This window comes from Crocuta crocuta, unplaced genomic scaffold (assembly GCF_008692635.1).
Source record: "Crocuta crocuta isolate KB4526 unplaced genomic scaffold, BGI_CrCroc_1.0 scaffold687, whole genome shotgun sequence".
NCBI classification, from domain to species: domain Eukaryota; kingdom Metazoa; phylum Chordata; class Mammalia; order Carnivora; family Hyaenidae; genus Crocuta; species Crocuta crocuta.
The window spans coordinates 1421723-1441140 of record NW_027530182.1 but is presented as its reverse complement, the minus strand read 5'-3'; the positions used below and the strand labels follow the sequence as shown (position 1 = coordinate 1441140).

At 35.5% G+C, this 19418-nt stretch overlaps 1 protein-coding gene across 1 annotated transcript in view; it reads right to left on the bottom strand.

The window, feature by feature from the left end:
• CCDC171 (coiled-coil domain containing 171) overlaps nt 1–19418 on the bottom strand; it is a 285435-nt gene that overhangs the window by 234978 nt on the left and 31039 nt on the right. Inside the window, exon 7 of the mRNA XM_077765058.1 lies at nt 10706–10852. Within this exon, the coding sequence (XP_077621184.1) occupies nt 10706–10852 (147 nt within the window). The remainder of the gene's footprint in view (nt 1–10705; nt 10853–19418) is intronic.

Here is a 19418-nt window from a genome sequence, read left to right as displayed (position 1 = left end):
ACATTTGTATTCACCGGGAGGGAATAATGAAGTCTATCATTCATACTGTAAACAGTTTAATGGAAAAAAAAAGAGCTTTTATTACTTTTACATATAATAAAAGAAACCACAAAAAATGAAAATAACAAATTTCAGGAACAGAATTGATACAATACAGATTCTGGTCATAAATTAATTTAGCATCTCTAAAAATCATCTTTACCTTTCCTGGCAACAAAAACTTCAGTATCCAATAAATTTGTTAATAAACTCCCAATTTTAAAGTCCATTATGAACATAAATACAAAAATATATAATGCTTCTAAGCACAATTACATAACCCAGGTGATTTCATCATTTACTTTAATTACCTTATAATTATAATGAACACAAACAGGTGTTTAAAAATCATTCCTACAAACACATGATGCCTTTAAAAAGTGAAATCAGATAATGTTGGCTTCACAGACAATAGGAAAGGTAAGATTCATTTTTCATTACCTTTTTCACTTGAGTATAGTACACACACAGAGAAAGAAGCTACTATACTCTACCCTGCTTTCTGTAACTATAACATAGAATATGACTGACAGAGGCAATTCAGAATTTATTTGCAGGCTGTTCTCACTCCACTGTAATCTTCACAAGACTGCTCAGTTCTCTATTAGGTTTGCATCTTCTCTTTTCTCTTTTCTTATTGAGTTAAGTTTATTTCCCATGATAAAAAAAACCCTCCCCTAGTTGTAAAGAGGTTTATAAAAGCCACAGATATTTCTTTTTCCAGTTCACTCTTCCCTTGGTTCAGCGGTATCTAGCACCACATTTATAAAATTGGATTGGGAGTTTGCTCTCTTTTTTAAATCTCAGAAACCATTGATCCATATTAAGATGATTAAGACACAGAGTGGTATATAGTTTATCAGATTTTTAATGCAAATTATATATATATATATTTGTGTATATATATATATATATATAAACTGCTTTGGTCCATGCACATTAAGAAACCACCGTTTTATGAAATGCAACTGTTAAAAAGCTTCACTAAAATTTACAACATTGATTAGGCTACACATCTGTTGTATTAGTTGCTTTAGTCTAATTTAACGTTACTAACATTAAATACTATGTTCTAGTAAAGTAAAATGTTAACAATTTCCCTCTTTATTATCTTTATTAACATCATCTCATTTATTTTTATATTAATCCTCATATTTCATGTATCTTATAGTAATCCTTTTTTTTTAAAACTACCACTGACAATTACTTAAGTCCCTAGAATTACTAATAGTTAATGTCTCCACAAGTGAATATAAAAGTAGCATAAAATGCTCTCTAGAACTTTAACTTTTCCTTCATTATGTCATCATCTGGCCAAGAGTCGAGATAAAGTATATTCATTTAAATATTTTTTTATTTATTTTGAGAGAGAGAGAGAGAGACCAAGAGTGTGCACGCACAAGCTGGAGAAGGACAGAGAGAAGGGGAGAGAGAATCCCAAGCAGGCTACGTACCATCAGCACAGGACCAGATGTGGGGCTCAAACTCACAAGCTACGAGATCATGACCTGAGCCAAGATCGAGAGTCAGACACTCTACCAACTGAGCCACCAGGTGCCCGTATAAAGCAAAACTTAAAAATTTTTAAATTTAAAATGTTTAAATATGAAGAATTGTAGATCAGTCAGGTGACTACATTGTCCACTTATAAAATTCTTATAAATAGAATAAAAATTGAGACAATCTGGACTACCCTTGAAAGCTTCAAATTCTCCAAAAGCAGAGACCTAGTATTACCAAAAGTAATTACAGTGTAGCTAAGAAAAACCACAAAGTAAAGCTACTCTAAAACAATTTTATGTCTACAACATCAATCAATAAAAAAAGAAACTGGGGCAAGTAATTTTACAAGGAAAAGTCAATACTGAGTTATCCAAAAATAAATCCTAAAGTTTAGGCATTAGACATTCCCTCAATTCAGTCAAAACAGGCTTTATAAGAATGTTATATATATGTTATATGTTATAACAACAAAAAATAATTTTAAATAAACACAGAAATCACTGTTATCTAGTACTTCTTCACACCTGTAAAGCAATTAGAATGTTTTCAGTGATGATCATAGAGTTTTATAGCATCCTTTTAAAAAAAAAAAACTTAATGTTGTTTTAATTTATTTCTGAGAGGGAGAGAGAGAGGCAGCGTGAGCAGGGGAGGGTCAGAGAGAGAGAGGGAGATCTGAAGCAGGCTCCAGGCTCTGAGCTAGCTGTCAGCACAGAGCCCGACAGAGGGCTCAAACCCACGAACCGTGAGATCATGACCTGAGCCAAAGTCGGACACTTAATCAACTGAGCCACCCAGGCGCCCAAGGTTTTATAGCATTCTAAAGTGACTTTTTTTTTTCAGTTTACTTATTTAAGTAAGCTCTACACCAGTGTGGGACTCAAACTCACAAGCCCGAGATCAAGAGTCGTATGTTCTTCTGAGATCAAGAACCAGCCAGGTGCTTCCTAAAGTGACTTCTAAATGAGTTTTTTTTTTTTAATTCTAACCATATTCAGACTCTATTCTAATCTTTTAATAAGCCATCCATAAACCATACAATATTTTTAAATGATGATTAAAATATGATACATTCCTGAATTCATTGGCCTGAAAAAACCATTCATCATAAGTGATAAATAACCTAAAATATTATTGAGGATATTATCTCATTTTTTATTTGTTCCCTAACTTTACATAAAATTAGACCACGTGTGAGTAATTTTATCTTTGCCAAGTTCACACGTAGCATTATTATTGAGAGTTCCTATACACCCCACACCAAGTGTCCCTTATTATTAACATCTTACATTTGTACAGTACAGATAACCCATTAAAATGGACAATGAGGGGCACCTAGGTGGCTCAGTCAGTTAAGCATCTGACTTCAGCTCAGGTCATGATCTTGCGGTTTTGTGAGTTTGAACCCCGTGTGGGTTTCCGTCCTGACAGCTAGCTCAGAGCCTGGAGGCTGCTTCAGATTCTGTGTCTCCCTCTCTCTCTCCCCCTCCTCTGCTCATGTTCTGTCTCTCTGTCTATCAAAAATTAATAAACATTAAAAAAATTAAAAACAAAAAAATGAATAAACTAAAAAATAATAATAAAAATAAATAAAATAGACTATTAATAGAAATTTCTCCAATAACATACAAATGGCCAACAAGCACGCGAAGCGGCATTCAATATCACTAGTCATTAGAGAAATGCAAACCAAGACCAAAATAACATTCCATTACACACCAACCACCATGGCTTTCATCAAAAAGACTGATAATAACAAGTACTGGTGAGGATCTGAAGAAACTGGAACCCACATTTGCTGATGGAATGTAAAATGGTGCCACCACTGTGCAAAATAGTGCCACTGTCCTCAAAAAATAGAATACAGAGTTACCCAGCAACTCCACTTCTAGGTATATACCCAAGAAAACTGAAAACATGTTCACACAAGAATCTGTACACAAATATTCATAAAGGCATTATACATAATAGCTAAGAAGTGAAAACAACACAAATGCCTATCAACTGAGAAATGAATACACAAAATGTGGTATATAATACGATGGGATATTGTTCAGTAATAAAAAGGAATGAAGTACTGATACATGATACAACATGGATGAATCGTGGAAACATCACACTAAGTGAAAAATCACAAAAGACTACAAATTGCATGATAATATTAATAGGAAATGTCCAGAATCAGCAAATAGAGATAGAAAGCAGAGTAGCAGTTGCTTAGCACTGAGAGAGAGGGAGGAATAGGAGAATCCTGGCTAACAGGAATGGGGTTTTTTCTTGAAGAAGTAGAAACATTCCTTTTGCGGAGGGGGAGACAGCATGTGAACAGGGGAAAGGGACAGAAGGAGAGAGAGAGAAAGAGAGAGAGAGAGAGAGAGAATCTTAATCAGGCTCCACACTCAGCATGGTGCCCAACGTGGGGCTTGATCCCACGATCCTGGGATCATGACCTGAGCTGAAATCAAGAGTCGGATGTTCCTCTGACTGAGCCACTCAGGTGCCCTGTACATACGTTCTAAAGTTGATTGTGGTGATAGTTGCACAACTCTATGAATATGCTGAAAATCACTGAACGGTGTACTATAAACAGGTGAATTTATAGCATGTAAATTATATCTCAATAAAGATTTTTTAAATATCATCAGTATTAGAACTTTAACCTCCAGACACCCATATCCACCCCAAGTAGGCAAACAACTACCCCTCCCTAACCACTAGACACACCTGAGGTTTATCATCTAGAGAGTGTGAATCTGAACCAGAGGCTGGACATAGGAATTCACAGGGAGGGGGTGTGGAGGGGAGTACACAAGGCTAAAACCAGGGGAAAGTCTGTGTGCTGAACAGTATGATATGCAAATTTTCTCTCCATGTCCTTCCATTTTATAACCACTATAGAGCACCCTAGCAGAGCACTCTGTAGAAGCTACTAAAACACAGAGAGAAGTCCTACAGATTATAACATTCAAAGTTTCACAATGTAATATTTACCATAATTCCTTATCATCCTATAACAAGGCTTCCCTAAGCCCCATACTTCTACTGAACTGTCTACTCAACATCTCCACGTTGATGTCTACCAGGCATGCCAATTTCACATACCTAAAAGCAAAATCCTGACCGCTCCCAAATCTACTCCACGTGCATTCTTTGCCAGTTAGGTAAATGGAAATGACATTCACTTGTTTGCTCAAGCCAGAATCTTTGGCATTCTCCTTTACCCCCCCTTTTGTTCTCACAAGCCAGATGCAATTAACTGGCAAATTAACTGGCAAATCATCCAAAATACATACAAATCCAACCCCCTCCACTACATGATATATCTCACCTAGGTAACTTTAATAGTGTCCTAACTAGTCTCTTAACAACCTATTCTCCAGAGAGTATAAAGAATGATGCTTTTCCAACAAGTCTGACAGGGCAGATCAGGCCTCTGCTCAAAACCTCCCAAGGGCTTTCATCTCACTCAGACAAAAGCCACAGTTCTTACAATGAATTATAGAAGGCTGTCAAGACTAGAAAATCTGCCTACCCTTCTGTATATCCTGCTGGCCTATCCATGTCAGTCCCATTGACCTACTTGCTATTCCTCAAACATTCCAAGCACACTCACATCTCATGGCCTTTGTACTTCCTTCTACCCCGAATACTCTTCCTCCAGATGTCTACATGGCTGCCCCTTCCTTTCTTTAGGTCTCTACTCAAATGCCATCTTATCAAGTCAGCCTTCCATGAACATTATCCTAAAAGGGTAACCGTCCTGTCCCATCACTCATTTCTTCCCCTGGTCTGCTTTATTACTCTCCACAGGGCTTATCATGTTTTGTTTCATCTAATGTGTGATTCTCCCTGACTAGAGTGTCAGCTTCAAGAAGGAAGAGACTTTGTTCACTGCTATGCCTCAAGCACCCTGAAGTGTGCCTAAAACTCTCTATAAATACCTACTGACTAAACAAATGAATACAGTAGTCATAGGAACAGGATGCTATAAAAATGGTACAGAGAACAAGAACTCTCAGAAATTAAAAATAAAAAGGAAAATATTCAATTAGAAGATTAGAAAGTAAAGTCAAGTAAGTCTCTCAAGAAGCCACCATAACTAAAAGACAAAGAGAAAGACAATAGAAAGGTAAAAAAAAAAAAAAAAAAAGTAAAACATCAATCCAGTTTGTCTAACATTTGATTTTTTTAATATTTTTTATGTTTATTTATTTTTGAAAGAGAGACCACGAGTGGGAGAGGGGCAGAGAGAGAGGCACAGAATCAGAAGGAGGCTTCAGGTTTTGAGTTGTCAGCACAGAGCCCAACACGAGGCTCAAACCCATGAGCTGTCAGATCATGACCTGAGCCGAAGTCGGACGCCTAACCAACTGAGCCACCCAGATTCCCCTAACATTTTAATAATAAAAGCCTGAGAAAGAGAGAACAGAAAAAAAAAAACCTGAGGTAAAAATTATGAAGAAATAACACAAGAGGATTCCTAAAAATGAAGGGCATGAGTTTCCTAACTAAAATGGTCAGCATGCCCTGCATATTGAATAAAAAAGATCCATACAAAGAAACATTGTTTATGTTTGATGTTCTGTAACTGCAGAGTCAGTGGGAACTCAATACCACAAATAATTCTGAGAATATACAAATACAAGGAACAAAAAAAAATTACAGATGGAGAATCTTTAGATTAAGAGAGATTCACAAAACATATCAACCAATTGTAATGTATAGACCTAACTGGAACTCTGACTTAAGTCCCAGAGTTACACACATTTACGTTGTTTATGAAGCAATTTGAAATGTGAATAATGCCTGGATATTTGACTGTATTGAGTAATCACTGTTGATTTAGACTTGATATTCATAATGTAACTATAAATAAAGACCCCTTATTTTTTAGTCATCACGAAATATTTTTGGTTAAAATAATATGATGCCTGGGATTCATTTCACTTTAATAGGAAGGGGGAAAGCAAGTGGGGTATAAATGATAAAATATTGGTCATATGTAAGTCATTGTTGAAGCTGGTGACCAGTACATTAGGTTCATTATACTATTCTCTTCACTTTTTAAAATCTGTTTAAAGCTTTCCATGTAAAAAAATTTTTGAAAGAAACAGAGGTCCAAGAAATCTTACAGATAGGGATGATGAGAATGAGCAAAGGATCACCAACAAATGTACCCCCTTCAAGGCTTTAAACCTTTCCAAGTCCCACCAGCAACGTATACCTTGGCAACACCAGGTGCTATCTTTTTCTTTAATCTTAGCATTTTGAGTATTGTAGCCTTTCTTACATCATGGTGAGATTGAGAATTTTTCATGTGTTTGTTTTCCATCTGAACATCTTTCACATCTTCCCCAATGTCCTTGGAAGATGTTTTTTTTTTCGTAAAGGTTTTCTCCTTTTTTCTCATCAAGAGTGTGGGACTTACATAGAGAGATACAGAGACAGAGTTATATTTACCCTTTCCTGTAAGTATTTTTCTCATTTGTTTGTCTTTTTACCTTATTTGAAGTGGACAATTTACTTATATGGTAAAACGCTGGATTGCAAGTAACTTGTTCTGCGAGTGTTCCACAAGATGAGCAAACATTTCTAATAAATTTTAACCTGATAAACGAGCGATGTCTTGCAATAGGAGTAGTACTTGATGCCAAAACTCACATGATCACAACTAAGCCAGTGGTGGTTCTCTCTCTCTCTCTCTCTCTCATTCACTGCAGGATTGTGGGTGATCATCTCCCTTGCTGAAATGCCTGATCTGATCTCAGGCTTCGGTGTCTGGCAGAAATTGGTGATTTTTGAGAACGTTGAAAAGTGCCCACAACTGGCACTGCTGTATTTTTTGTCACTTCAAAGCACCTATGGACAGTCCTTTGCTTTTCCATTCAAGAGGAAGCTTAGGAATGCTTTGCTTCATTCTAGGTCAGGCTGCCTGCGGATATGGACGCTTTCTTCTGCAGCCTTATTACCAGGTACATTAAATAGAGTAGACGAAGAGTTTATTTATACTGTACTGTAGTCAACATCCATGTGAGCATATACAAAGGTCCATAGGACGAGCCAATAGACAGCAGTGATTCCATTAGTGACCATGAAAGTCATCCTACACAATAACCCTCCTCTCTTTTGTCTCACTCACACCAGCCACTAAGGTTTTCAAAGGTAATTGTAGGTTAATTTATTTCTCTTTATATTTTGTATTTTTTTATTTTGTATTATATTACAGTATTGTAATCATTTTTATATGAATATTTTGGAGCTATGGAATAAATCATCTGAGTTTCCATTATTTCTTATGGGGAAATTCGCTTTGATATATAAATGCTTTGGATTACAAGCATGTTTCCAAAACAAATTATGCTCATAAACCAAGGTTTTACTGTATACGACTTTAATTTTTCATAGTCAAAGCTATAAATCTATTCCTTTACGATTTTGTTCCTTTGCTTTTATGATTAGTAGTAAGTCATACTGCACTCAGAGAGCAAAAGAACTTAAATTTTCTTCTTCTTAGTTTATCAGTGTTTAATATTTTACTCTTTCTTAATCCAAGTGGAACTTATTTCAGAATACAATGTAAGATAGGAATCTAATTTTATTTTGTCCCAAATAGGTAACCAATTGTTTCAACATGACCCACTGAATAATCTTTCCTATCCTCACTGATATAAAATGGTATGTTAAGATACTAGATTTTATATATATTCAGTAAGTCTACTATTGGCCTTTCAATTCTGTCCCATTTAAAGTTTGCTCTTAGAGTTAGCATACTTTTTGGCCACTCAACAGTCTCTTTTCCCCTTCTTTTGGTACCAGAACCCTAATTTTCTTTATAAAAATTTCTTTTGGGGGCTTTAATTTTTTTAATTTTTTTTTTTTTTTGAGAGAGAGAGAGAAAGATAAGAGTGCAAGTAGGGGAGGGGCAGAGAGACAGGAGGACACCAATCATGCAGGACTTGAACTCATGAACTACAAGATCATGACCTGAGCTGGAGTCCCTGCTTAACCAAGTAGGTGCTCTGTGGCTTTTTTTTTAAGTTTATTTATTTTGAGAGAGAGAGAGAATCCCAGGCAGGCTCTGTGATATCAATGCAGAGCCCAACACAGGGCTCAAACCTACCAACCACGATCATGACCTGAGCCAAAATCAAGAGTCGGATGCTTAACCGACTGAGTCACCCAGGCACCCCTAGGCTTTATTTTTAGTAGAACTGAGAGAGATTTATTTGGAGAAAGCTCCCTCTTTCAATCAAATATTTTTCTCTCTGGGATTTGAATCCTAAATAAAGGTACAAAAGGAATGATACCAAATTGTTATTGATAAATAAAATAAAAATTGAGGATACTAATTCATCCCAGTTTCATCCATCATTTCTGTTCCCAAGCCTTCTAGAAACACTCTGGGATTCATTTTGAAGCCTAATTCCCTAGGTTTCACCCTGATTCTGTGAATATGATTCCCATATTCTTCACTGAATTCCCTATTTAAGTTAACCAAAGTTGGCTTCTATTGCATACAACCAAAACACCACAACTGATACATTACTAAAGCTTTAGAGCATGTATTAACTTCTGAAACAGTGAGCCCCCACTCATCACTCTTATCGAAGTGCTTTAGAAACTTTTGTGTAGCTCCTTAGTCTTCAACATGAATTTCTGAATCTGTCTTCCCAAAATAATTTCACTGAATTTTTTATTGGAACTGTTTTAACCCATAATAAAATCCAGGGAGGATTCATATTGTTACAGGATTGAGCATCCCCAAAATGTCCCACCATTTTCTTGAAAACTCTCAGCTAAATTTTGTAGCTTTTAAGGTGCTTGTAGTTGATTATATTCCTGTGAAGAAAACTTCTTAAATATTTTAAATATTGTATTCTCTGATTATTGCTGCTATGTAAGAATGTAAATACAAGTGTCACATACTATTTTCTTTCTGGCCTCCTTACTGAATGTTTTTACTAGTATTAATAATTCTAAAGTTGATTTTCTTGATTATTTAGGGTATAACTGTATCATCTGAAAATAATAAGAGACACACCTCCTTTCCCATCATATACCTCTTTGGCTGAAATTTCCAGAAAAATGTTAAATGACAGCAGTGAGTTTAACCAGAACATCTCTAGCATTTTATCATTGGATTCACTTCATAAATGTTTATTTACCTAATAACAATTATAAATTATGTTTAAAACAAAACTTCTTTATCTATTGAAATACTTCATTTCCCAAACAACAAACAAAAGGAAATTTTAAAAAGGAAGAATGAACACATAGATTTCTCTCAAAATTAATTAAATTGATCATCAGCATCATTCATAAAAATCACATTTTTCATATGTAAATTGATGCTTCTTTCCCATTTACGTCTTACCCACAAAACCATGCAGCTGGTACAGGATTCAAACTACAAAATTAGAACTTAGCGGTATGTGTGCAAAATCCTTTCCTGTGTTGCTTCCTCAACCTTATAATTTAAACAATTACCCTCAAATTTTCCAAATATTCCATAAGCACTGTTCAAAATGGATAGTTTTTAAAAATTAGGGGCAAATATAATTTACTCAGATACAAAGTTTTCAAAGAATCCAAATATTCAATATTAAAAAATGCTGCAAAAATTAGGTTTTTTTTAATTTTTTAAACATTTATTTATTATTGAGAAACAGAGAGAGACTGCATGAGCATGAGAGGGGCAGAGAGAGGGGGAGACACAGAATCCAAAGCAGGATCCAGTCTCTGAGCTGTCAGCACGGAGCCCAACATGGAGCTTGAACCCACAAGCGGTGAGATCATGACCTGAGCCGAAGTTGGACACTCAACCGACTAAGCCACCCAGGCGCCTCGAAAAAATTAGTTTTATATTTTATTACAGAGTAAAACTTTCTCTGATCTTAAATTACTGACTGGATAACATATATATGTTTGTTTGTTTGTTTTCATTTTTATTTTAGAGACTGAGCACACGAGCAGGGGAGTGGGGCAGAGGGAGAGAAAGAGAATCTTAAGGAGGCTCCATGTTCAGCACCGAGCCTGACACAGGGCTTGATCTCATGACCCTAGGATCATGACCTGAGCTAAAATCAAGAGTCACACGCCCTACCAGCCAAGCTACCCAGATGCCCCAACATATATACGGTTTACAAGAACGAGGAAAATATACCTCAAACTCTTTTCTAAGACGTTCTTCTCGTTGAGTGCTAAATTCAAGCTCACTCGTTTGTCGCCGTAAAAGGTCAGAGCAGTCCATGTGTTCAGCTTCTAATTTCTCTACCTTCTTGTGCATATTTTGTACAGCATTATCTTGCTCCTGAAAAATAATTCATTTAAGTTTATAAGTCAACTATGACAAAAATTTATTTTATAGAAGAAGTAACTAAATCTGTGCTTTAACCACAACAGGTTAATTTATACGATAGACCCTTAAACAACATAAGACCCTGCACTGACCCATGCACAGTCGAAAAATCTGTATATGACTTGTGATTCTGCAAAATTAAGTACCAATAGCCTACTGTTAACTGTAGTCTACTGTAGCCTTACTCATAACACAAATAGTCGATTACCCATATTTTCTATGTTATATGTATTTACAAGGTGTTCTTAAAATACTTAACTTTTTAATTTTTTCACATATTTCTAAGAGACACAGTTCATCTCTAAGTTTTTTCAAATTGTCCAAAAGCTCCAAAAAAAATTCTAACATATTAAAAAAGAGCCACAGGTAAGTGGATGAAGTTCAAGGATCCATATTTTTCAAGGGTCTTATAGACACTGGCTCTTATAGGCAAGAGGGGTCTAGATATTCCAGCAATGTTTCAGAATATACACATGGTCAAAACACACTACTGGAAATTTACAATTTTAAAAATCTGATTAATACATGTTGTAGTTGAAAATGTATACAGTTCTCTATAATGTTATGCTAGTTCAATTGACCTCTGAGGTTATTTACATAATGCTGTGACAGTCCAACCACCATATATGTTCTCCCCCTCATTAAAATTTTAAAATATTTTGTAATACAAATGTACATTGCCCCTTTGTGTGATAAGAAATATTAGCTTGAATGCTTAATAATGACCCTTGCGAGATTTTTATGTGAGCTCACGGTACTTTAACTGTGGTCATAGCTCTTAAAGCTGCATCCACTAGGTGGCTGTGTTTCGTTTCCTTCAGCTTTCAACTTTTTAACTCTTTGCTGTATTATTGAAAGAAAGAGAACATCAGGTAGTCTTCTACCTAAATCTCTCCATCTCCTTTTCCAACTGAATTCAGAAATCAGACAGAGGTGAATTTTATGAGAGTTCAAACATAAAGTAACACACGTATCAAAGGTATTTTCCACAATAACACGTCTAGATTCATCATTCCCACTGAGGTAGATCTCTGACAAAGGCTTCTCTCCCACTTTCCCCCCACCAGCACAATCTTATTCAGGCACATGTACAAGTATTTCTTATTATGATTTCAAGTACTACTAGCCACTCAAAGGGTGTCATCAGAGTCTGAGTGAAAATGTCACAAGCATCAAATACAATTCTCTATAAATAAGATTCTAATTTGAAAAGCACCCAGCAGTACAGTCCACAAAGGATGAAGAACAAAACGTAATTTAATTCTTCTTTCCACACCCCCTCATTCATGGGATTACTACTCTGTAACCAAATACACATGAACTCTTATTTTCTTCAGGTAATGGAAACGTCTTCACGTACAGAAATTCATCTACTTACATATTGTCAATCCTTAAACTATCACAGATAAAAGCAAACCTGGATACCAGAGCAAAAGTGTGCCAGCACGGCCTGCAACTAGCAGATAGCACTCATAGTTTTGAATGATGCTCTGGATGGATTCAGGAATAAGTGGGTTTATATATGGCCATATATAATCTAATTTCGTCATAACAGTAACTTCACATACGATAGTACTTTTCACACCATTAAGCATTATACTAGTCTGAGATACTATTATTATTCTGCAGGATAGGTCCCCCTCCTTCAAGCAGTCAATACTACCAGCATTAATCCAAATTCACTGTTAAATCATATGCCCTCTTGATTGACACATAATTTCTAACTTTCTATCATCCACACAAAGTACTTTGTATATTTTTAAATGAATAAACAACCATTTACAAGGTTAATCACAAAGTAAACCAAATAATTTGAAATAAAAACAAAAAGTAAAAAATGCTTATATCCTAGTTGATGGCAATTATTTCAAACAAAATGTATTAAATAAAGCAGAGAAACTAAAGTATTCAAGAAGTCTCATGAGATTTATTTATGAGAAAATATGCCTTGTGATTCCCATACTGATAAACAGTACAGAAAGACAAAATGCAATTATTTCATTACACTAAACAAAAAGGATGTCCATCATTCCATGACAGTTTCAATTTAATACTATAAAAAGGAACAACTGGAAAATCAATGACGGATCAGTTAGGGCTTATTATATTTATTGGTGAGATTTTAACTTTATGATACTTGACCTATATTAAATGTTACATATGTTAAAATAGCCTTTAAATAAAAGTCTTACAAGATGTAGATGAAATTCTGACCTAACAATCAGTTTTAATGCAAAGGTCAAATAGTTACTATTATGTGACAATTACAATATATTCTCGGATATGGATATAAAAACATAGTTGTTATTTTAAAAACTGCTTTCCTCATATAGTATAGATTTTATAGGAATTCTATTTACATATCCAAGAAACTTATATTACATAGTGAAGGGGTTATACTAATTTATGATTACATTGATTAATTTTCTAAGTTAAAGTCACTTGGCATTTATTGCATAAAGACTTTTATTACTATATCTGTTATATTTTGCTGCATTGAGTTGGCTAATATTTTATATAACACTTTTGTATGTATATTCATTAGTGAGACTGGCTATAATTATCTTTTCTTGCATCTTTGTCAATTTAGCATCATGATTTATCAGTTTTTGGGGGGTGCCTAGCTGGCTCAACCAGTAGGGCACATGACTCTTGACCTAAGGGTCGTGAGTTCAAGCCCCACATCTGATGTGGAGCCTACTTTTAAAAAATGGGGGGCACCTGGGTGGCTTAGTTGTTGAGTTCTGACTCTTGATTTCAGCTCAGGTCATTATCCCAGGGTCATAGGATCAAGCCCTGAGTCGGGCTCTGTGCTGAGCACAGAACCTATTTAAGATTCTCTCCCTCCCTCTCTCTCTCTCTCTCTCTCTCTCTCTCCTCTCTCTCTGTCTCTCTGTCTCTCTCTCTCTCTGTCTCTCTCTCTGTCTCTGCCCCTCCCTTTCTCACATGCCGCTCTCTCTAAAAACTAATAAATAGGGGCACCTGGGTGGCTTAGTCAGTTAAGCATCTGACTTTGGCTCAGGCCATGATCTCACAGTTCGTGGGTTCGAGCCCTCCATCGGGCTCTGTACTAACAGCTAGCTCAGAGCCTGGAGCCTGCTTCAGATTCTGTGTCTCCCTCGCTCTCTGACCCTCCCCTGCCCACACTGTCTCTCTCTCTCTCTCTCTCTCAGAAATAAATTTTAAAAAACATTTAAAATAATAAAAAATAATAAATAAATAAATAAATAAATGTTTGAAATGTTAAAGACTTATCAGTTTGGTATGTTATCAAGATAATTCCATTCCCTGTCAGAGTTCACTAAGACTGAAATTATTTGCTCCTTGGATGTTTCTTTTTGCTTATTGGTTAAGCAATACAGCCTGGGATTTTGACACTGGTTCTATCAGGTTTTCTACTTTCTACCTCTTGTTACGTTAGTTGGGGCAGGCAGGAGAATTCTATACGTATCCATTCCAAGTACCCAGCCAGGCAACCCTACAGTGAAGATCACAGCTCAAAGAGCAAACACAAACACTCAGAGTTTCTAATAAGCACTTTTGTCCCCAACTCTTAAACATAAGAAAAAGCAATATTTGGGGGGAAATACCAATGTAAAGATGAAATCTAAATCAAGGAGAAAGGGGAAAAAACAACCTGAGAGAAACACATATAAAGAGGATAAAACCTGACAGTATCTTCAGAGAACAGAAATAATTTCGGAATGGCAGAGTAAGGACTGACAAAAATTCTTTCCTCCATAAAAGCAGCAAGAACACAGAAGAAAAAATGCCAAAATCAAATTTCTCATAACTGGAAATTAACCATAGGCTTGCAATAATCCAATAAACATTTATTCAAGAAAATCAGTGGAATCTCTGTAAGAAGGGCAAGCTTTGGGGCATCTGGGGGGCTCGGTTGAGTGTCCAACTCTCGGTTTTGGTTCCGGTCATGATCTCACAGTCATGGGATCGAGCTCCAAGTCGGGCTCTGTGTTGACAGCACAGAGCCTGCTTCAGATTCTCTCTCTCCCTCACTCTCTGCTCGTCCCCACCACACTCTCCCTCTCTCTCAAAGTAAATAAATATTTTTTTAATTCTTAGATAATGTAACTTATTGCTCATCTGTTTTTAATTTTGAAACAGCTATGACAAACACGTGATCTAAATGGTAAATACTAGTTATAGCAATGGTATTGGTAGGTTATACTGGGTAGTGGTTATATTAATCCCTGTTATTTTTTGTATGTTCAAATATTTGTTTTTAAGTTTATGGTGTTATCAACACAATCCAAGGCTGGGATGCATTGTAACATAGAAGAAAATTCCAAAAGAGCTATAAAATAGTCCATGCATTTATATATCAAGATTAATTTGCCTCCTTTCAAATAAATTTTTAAAACTTTTGTCACAGACCTTATTTTCCAATAAAACAAAAAGCTACCTGGATCCTTACAGTGAAAAAGTACGTGCAGTTTGTGTGGGGGTGTGTGTGTGTAACCAAATCGTACTAAGGACAATAGAAATTAAAGGAATTTTTCTTATTTCCACTAGAGGGAGGTGTTGAACTTAAAATATTTTTAAATGAGGCTTATTTTTGAACTGACATTTACAATCCCAGGAAATCACATTGTGCTATTAGAAAATAAACTTGCCTTCTTTCCACATTTTTCAGAAACATAGCCCAAAAAGTATAATTTTTATATGTACTCATATAAACATTTCTCAGACTCCAAAATACAGCTTCAAGCCTGAAGAATTATGAGTTTAGTTAGAAATGTACTGGAGGAAAAAAACAAACTTATCAGAGCTAGAGTACCCCTCCTTCTTACCTTATGAAATATATCAATTTAGCTATTACCACCTTAATCTAATAATGCTTATCTCCTAAAAGACCCAGAACAAGCTGTTCTTCCCTAAATTCCCAAAGCCAGCACAGTTCTACAATCAGAAATAGTGTTTGCAGCCGTAGAGTATAAAACGGTACTAACTTTGTGTAATACTTATCATAATTTAAATCCATAAACTTGCAGACCAACCAGTGATACCTCTAGGCATTTACACAGTTCAATCACTTATACAACAGCTCAAAGATATGGCCAAGAATGTTAGTGAATCATTTTTTTCTTTTTCTTTTTTCTTTTCTATTTTTTTTAAGTAAGCTCTATGCCCAACGCAGGGCTTGAACTCACAACCCCAAGACAAAGAGCTGCATGCTTTACCAACTGAGCCAATCAGGTGCTCCAAATCATTTTTTTAATGTTTATTTATTTTTGAGAGAGTGAATGCACACAAGTAGGGGAGGGGCAGACAGAGGGGAACAGAGAACCCAAAGTGGGCTCCACACTGACAGCAGACAGCCCAACGTGTGGCTCGAACTCATGAACCTCGAGATCATGACCCTAGTCAAAGTCAGACACTTAACCAACTGAGCTATCCAGCAACCCTCCCAACTCATTTTTAACTAGAGCAAAAAATTTTTGAAGGAAATTAAATGTCTATCAATAAGGGATTGCTTAATATTTATTAGGAATGTCCACATGGCAGAAAACCATGCAAACACCACTAAGAATAACATAAGGATATCAAAAAACAGACATACTGAAGAATATAATTCTATTTATGTAATTCAATGATGAATGTTTGTATACCCTCAGATAAGGAGTGGGATGCAAAGGAGGGGGGGTCTTAAGACCTTCACTTTTGCTTTTAAATCTCCCTAAATTAGGGCATTTTTACAGTGAGCACACTATATAGTAATTTTATAAACTAAATATAAGACATTTCCTGTTTAAAAACAACAGGCAGTATCAGCCTCAGAGTCACTGTCTATGCCGTGTGCTTACACAGGGCCCCAGTGGGCAGTTTCCTAGGAAACTGCAAAGACATGCTCCTTGCTGGTCTAGATCCTCGCAGGCAAACTTCTGAAATGCTTCCTGTCCATGGAGCTTTCTCCAAGCTACCCCTAGATCACAGTCGTGCCTACCAGGTCAATCTTTACACATTGTCCTCCAGTCCCTAACGTGCAGCTAGCTGATGCCCAAGTGTGCTCTGATATCTTCCTTTACCGCTCCCCTCTCTTCCTCCCCTGTCTTTACTGTACGAAATAATTTTCAATCGACATTTCTCATGCTCTTTGCCATTACAAACTCTTCTACCCCTTAGTCACTATATCCACAAACCAAATTTAGTCAGCAGAGGAGGAAAGGATCATTTCATTCCTTGGTTGAGTTACAGAATTTGGTAAACAAAATAAATATGAAAAAAATATATGTTCGTCTTCTAAATGCTTTCAATCCTACCAATAACTTCTATATTGAAATGAACTGGGAAAATGACAAAGGAAAGGGCATGGTGCTATAACACAACCCTTTACTTTTTTAAATGAGGTAACTGTACTAGAGTTCCCATTAATATTCCAGAGAAGTAACCTCTATTTAGCGTTTCAATTACTAGGAAAGAAAGGAGACATGGCATAAAATTAAGATTTTTTTTTTTTATAGCGGGTCTGAATTCTAAAGCCCAGATGAAAGAAATACTACACCTGCTTTGTCTGTTAAAGATGGGGTTTCACTTAGAAGGTTTTTTTTAAACGTGTTTTAAAAACCGAATTCCCTTAGAGAGTTACACAAAGAGAACACTATACCATACTAACATCTAATTATAGGATGGAAACCTAAACCCATCAACAGCCAATAGGAAGAGAAGAGAATTTCAATCTATCCCACAAGTTGTTTAAAAAAAGACTTTGAAAAATATGAATAGTTTCTTAAATTGGCTTTAAAAAGGAAAGACAGTTTTCTTTTGTTAATGTTAAAAGGACAAGGAAGTGAGAGACTAAGCTCTGAACATTTCGGTTATAAAATACAGTAAATTTTATCTTATGCCAACATTATACTACATGTTAACTAACTGGGATTTAAATAAAAACTTTAAAAAATATACCTTACAAAAGGTGGTAGTAACTAGGAGTATATTCCCTATTCTTTCTCATACATAATAATTAAAGACTGATACAGGGGCTCCTGGCTGGCTCAGTCAGTGGAGTATGTGATCTAGAGGTTGTGAGTTTGAGCCCCATGTTGGCTATAGAGATTACTTAAAAGAGATAATAAAATCTTAAAAAAAAAAAAAAAAACCTTATACCGTATTCCTTTAGTACTTCATAATATAAAGTCTGTTATAACCACATACATTTCATTGACCTAGATACCGCATCTAAATCACATCATCCACACATTTAAAGGTCTCTAAATCATATTTGATAAACTTCAGACTACTGACTGGGGACACTGGAGACTTCTGACTGGTTAGAAATGAAGAGATTATTTGCATTTACTAATGTTTACTTGTTTGTTTTAGGTAGCCTTTAACATAATTAACAACAGTTCAAATATCATCTGCTCCATGATGGTTTCCCTAGTCTCCTGGGCAGTTAATACATTTCTCTTTGATGATCCCATAGAATATTTTCAAAATTTTATTTCTCTCTTTACATGTCTCTCTGTTTTAAAATCTTCTAGGACAGAAATCATATCTCAATTTTGTATACTCAGTACCCATAGCAGAAACTCAGTATGTACTTAGGGAATGAATGAATTAATGAATTAATGAACGAACGAATGAATGAACCAATGAAAGAACAAACTTCACAAATTACAATCAGACTCTAAGAATACCAAGAGGTCTGCAGAGTGATTGCAGTGTCTTCCCAGAATCTACAGAGGGAGTAACTGGTAAGAAAAGCATTGCCAAAGACCAAAGGTTTCAGTATTTGTTGGTATTTTGAAAACTTACATATAGAACAAATCCAGTATTCCCACTGTTTACTGTCAGCTTTCACTCTTAAAGAAATAAGGGGGCCCTTATCCTCTGCATGTTTTTGGCTGCCTTTGTCTTGCACAGTTGTTTCTAACATAAAACTATTCCAAAATTTTTAGACGGATATTTTCATTCCGTGAAGAATGCATATCTTGGACATCTACGAGAATAGATTTCAATTTGTTGTTTTATATAGAAAAAATGCCTTATGCAAAATAAAGAAATGATGAAAATCTCTTTTAAATTTTAATTAACAGTTTGAATTTATCTTATCTTTCCTTCAAAATAATTTATATATCATCTCCTGAAATAAAATGCAAAGTACCCCAGAGTGAGAATCTGGTGACTGGTTGCCTTTCCCCACATGAATTACTCAGTCTACGATCTCAGGAAATCATAAATCTCCATCTGCTCATCTACAATGGGGGTTGGATGTAATCAGTTATTTTCCAACTGGACTATTTGAAACCTTGCAGATTCTGTGTGTCGGAAGAAAGGGGTAATCAAACATAATTAAGAGTTTGGTCTTCTTATAAAGAAAAAAAAAAAGAATTTGCTCTTCTTAACAAAAGAGTTGAAAAATCAGTTATGTTAATGTACAAGCATCCTTTAATATCTAAAATCCAATTATTCTATTTCTTTATGCTATTAAAGTGAGCCATCTCATATTTTAAATTGGAAAAATAAAATACCAACTGTATACATACGGCCTTCTCAA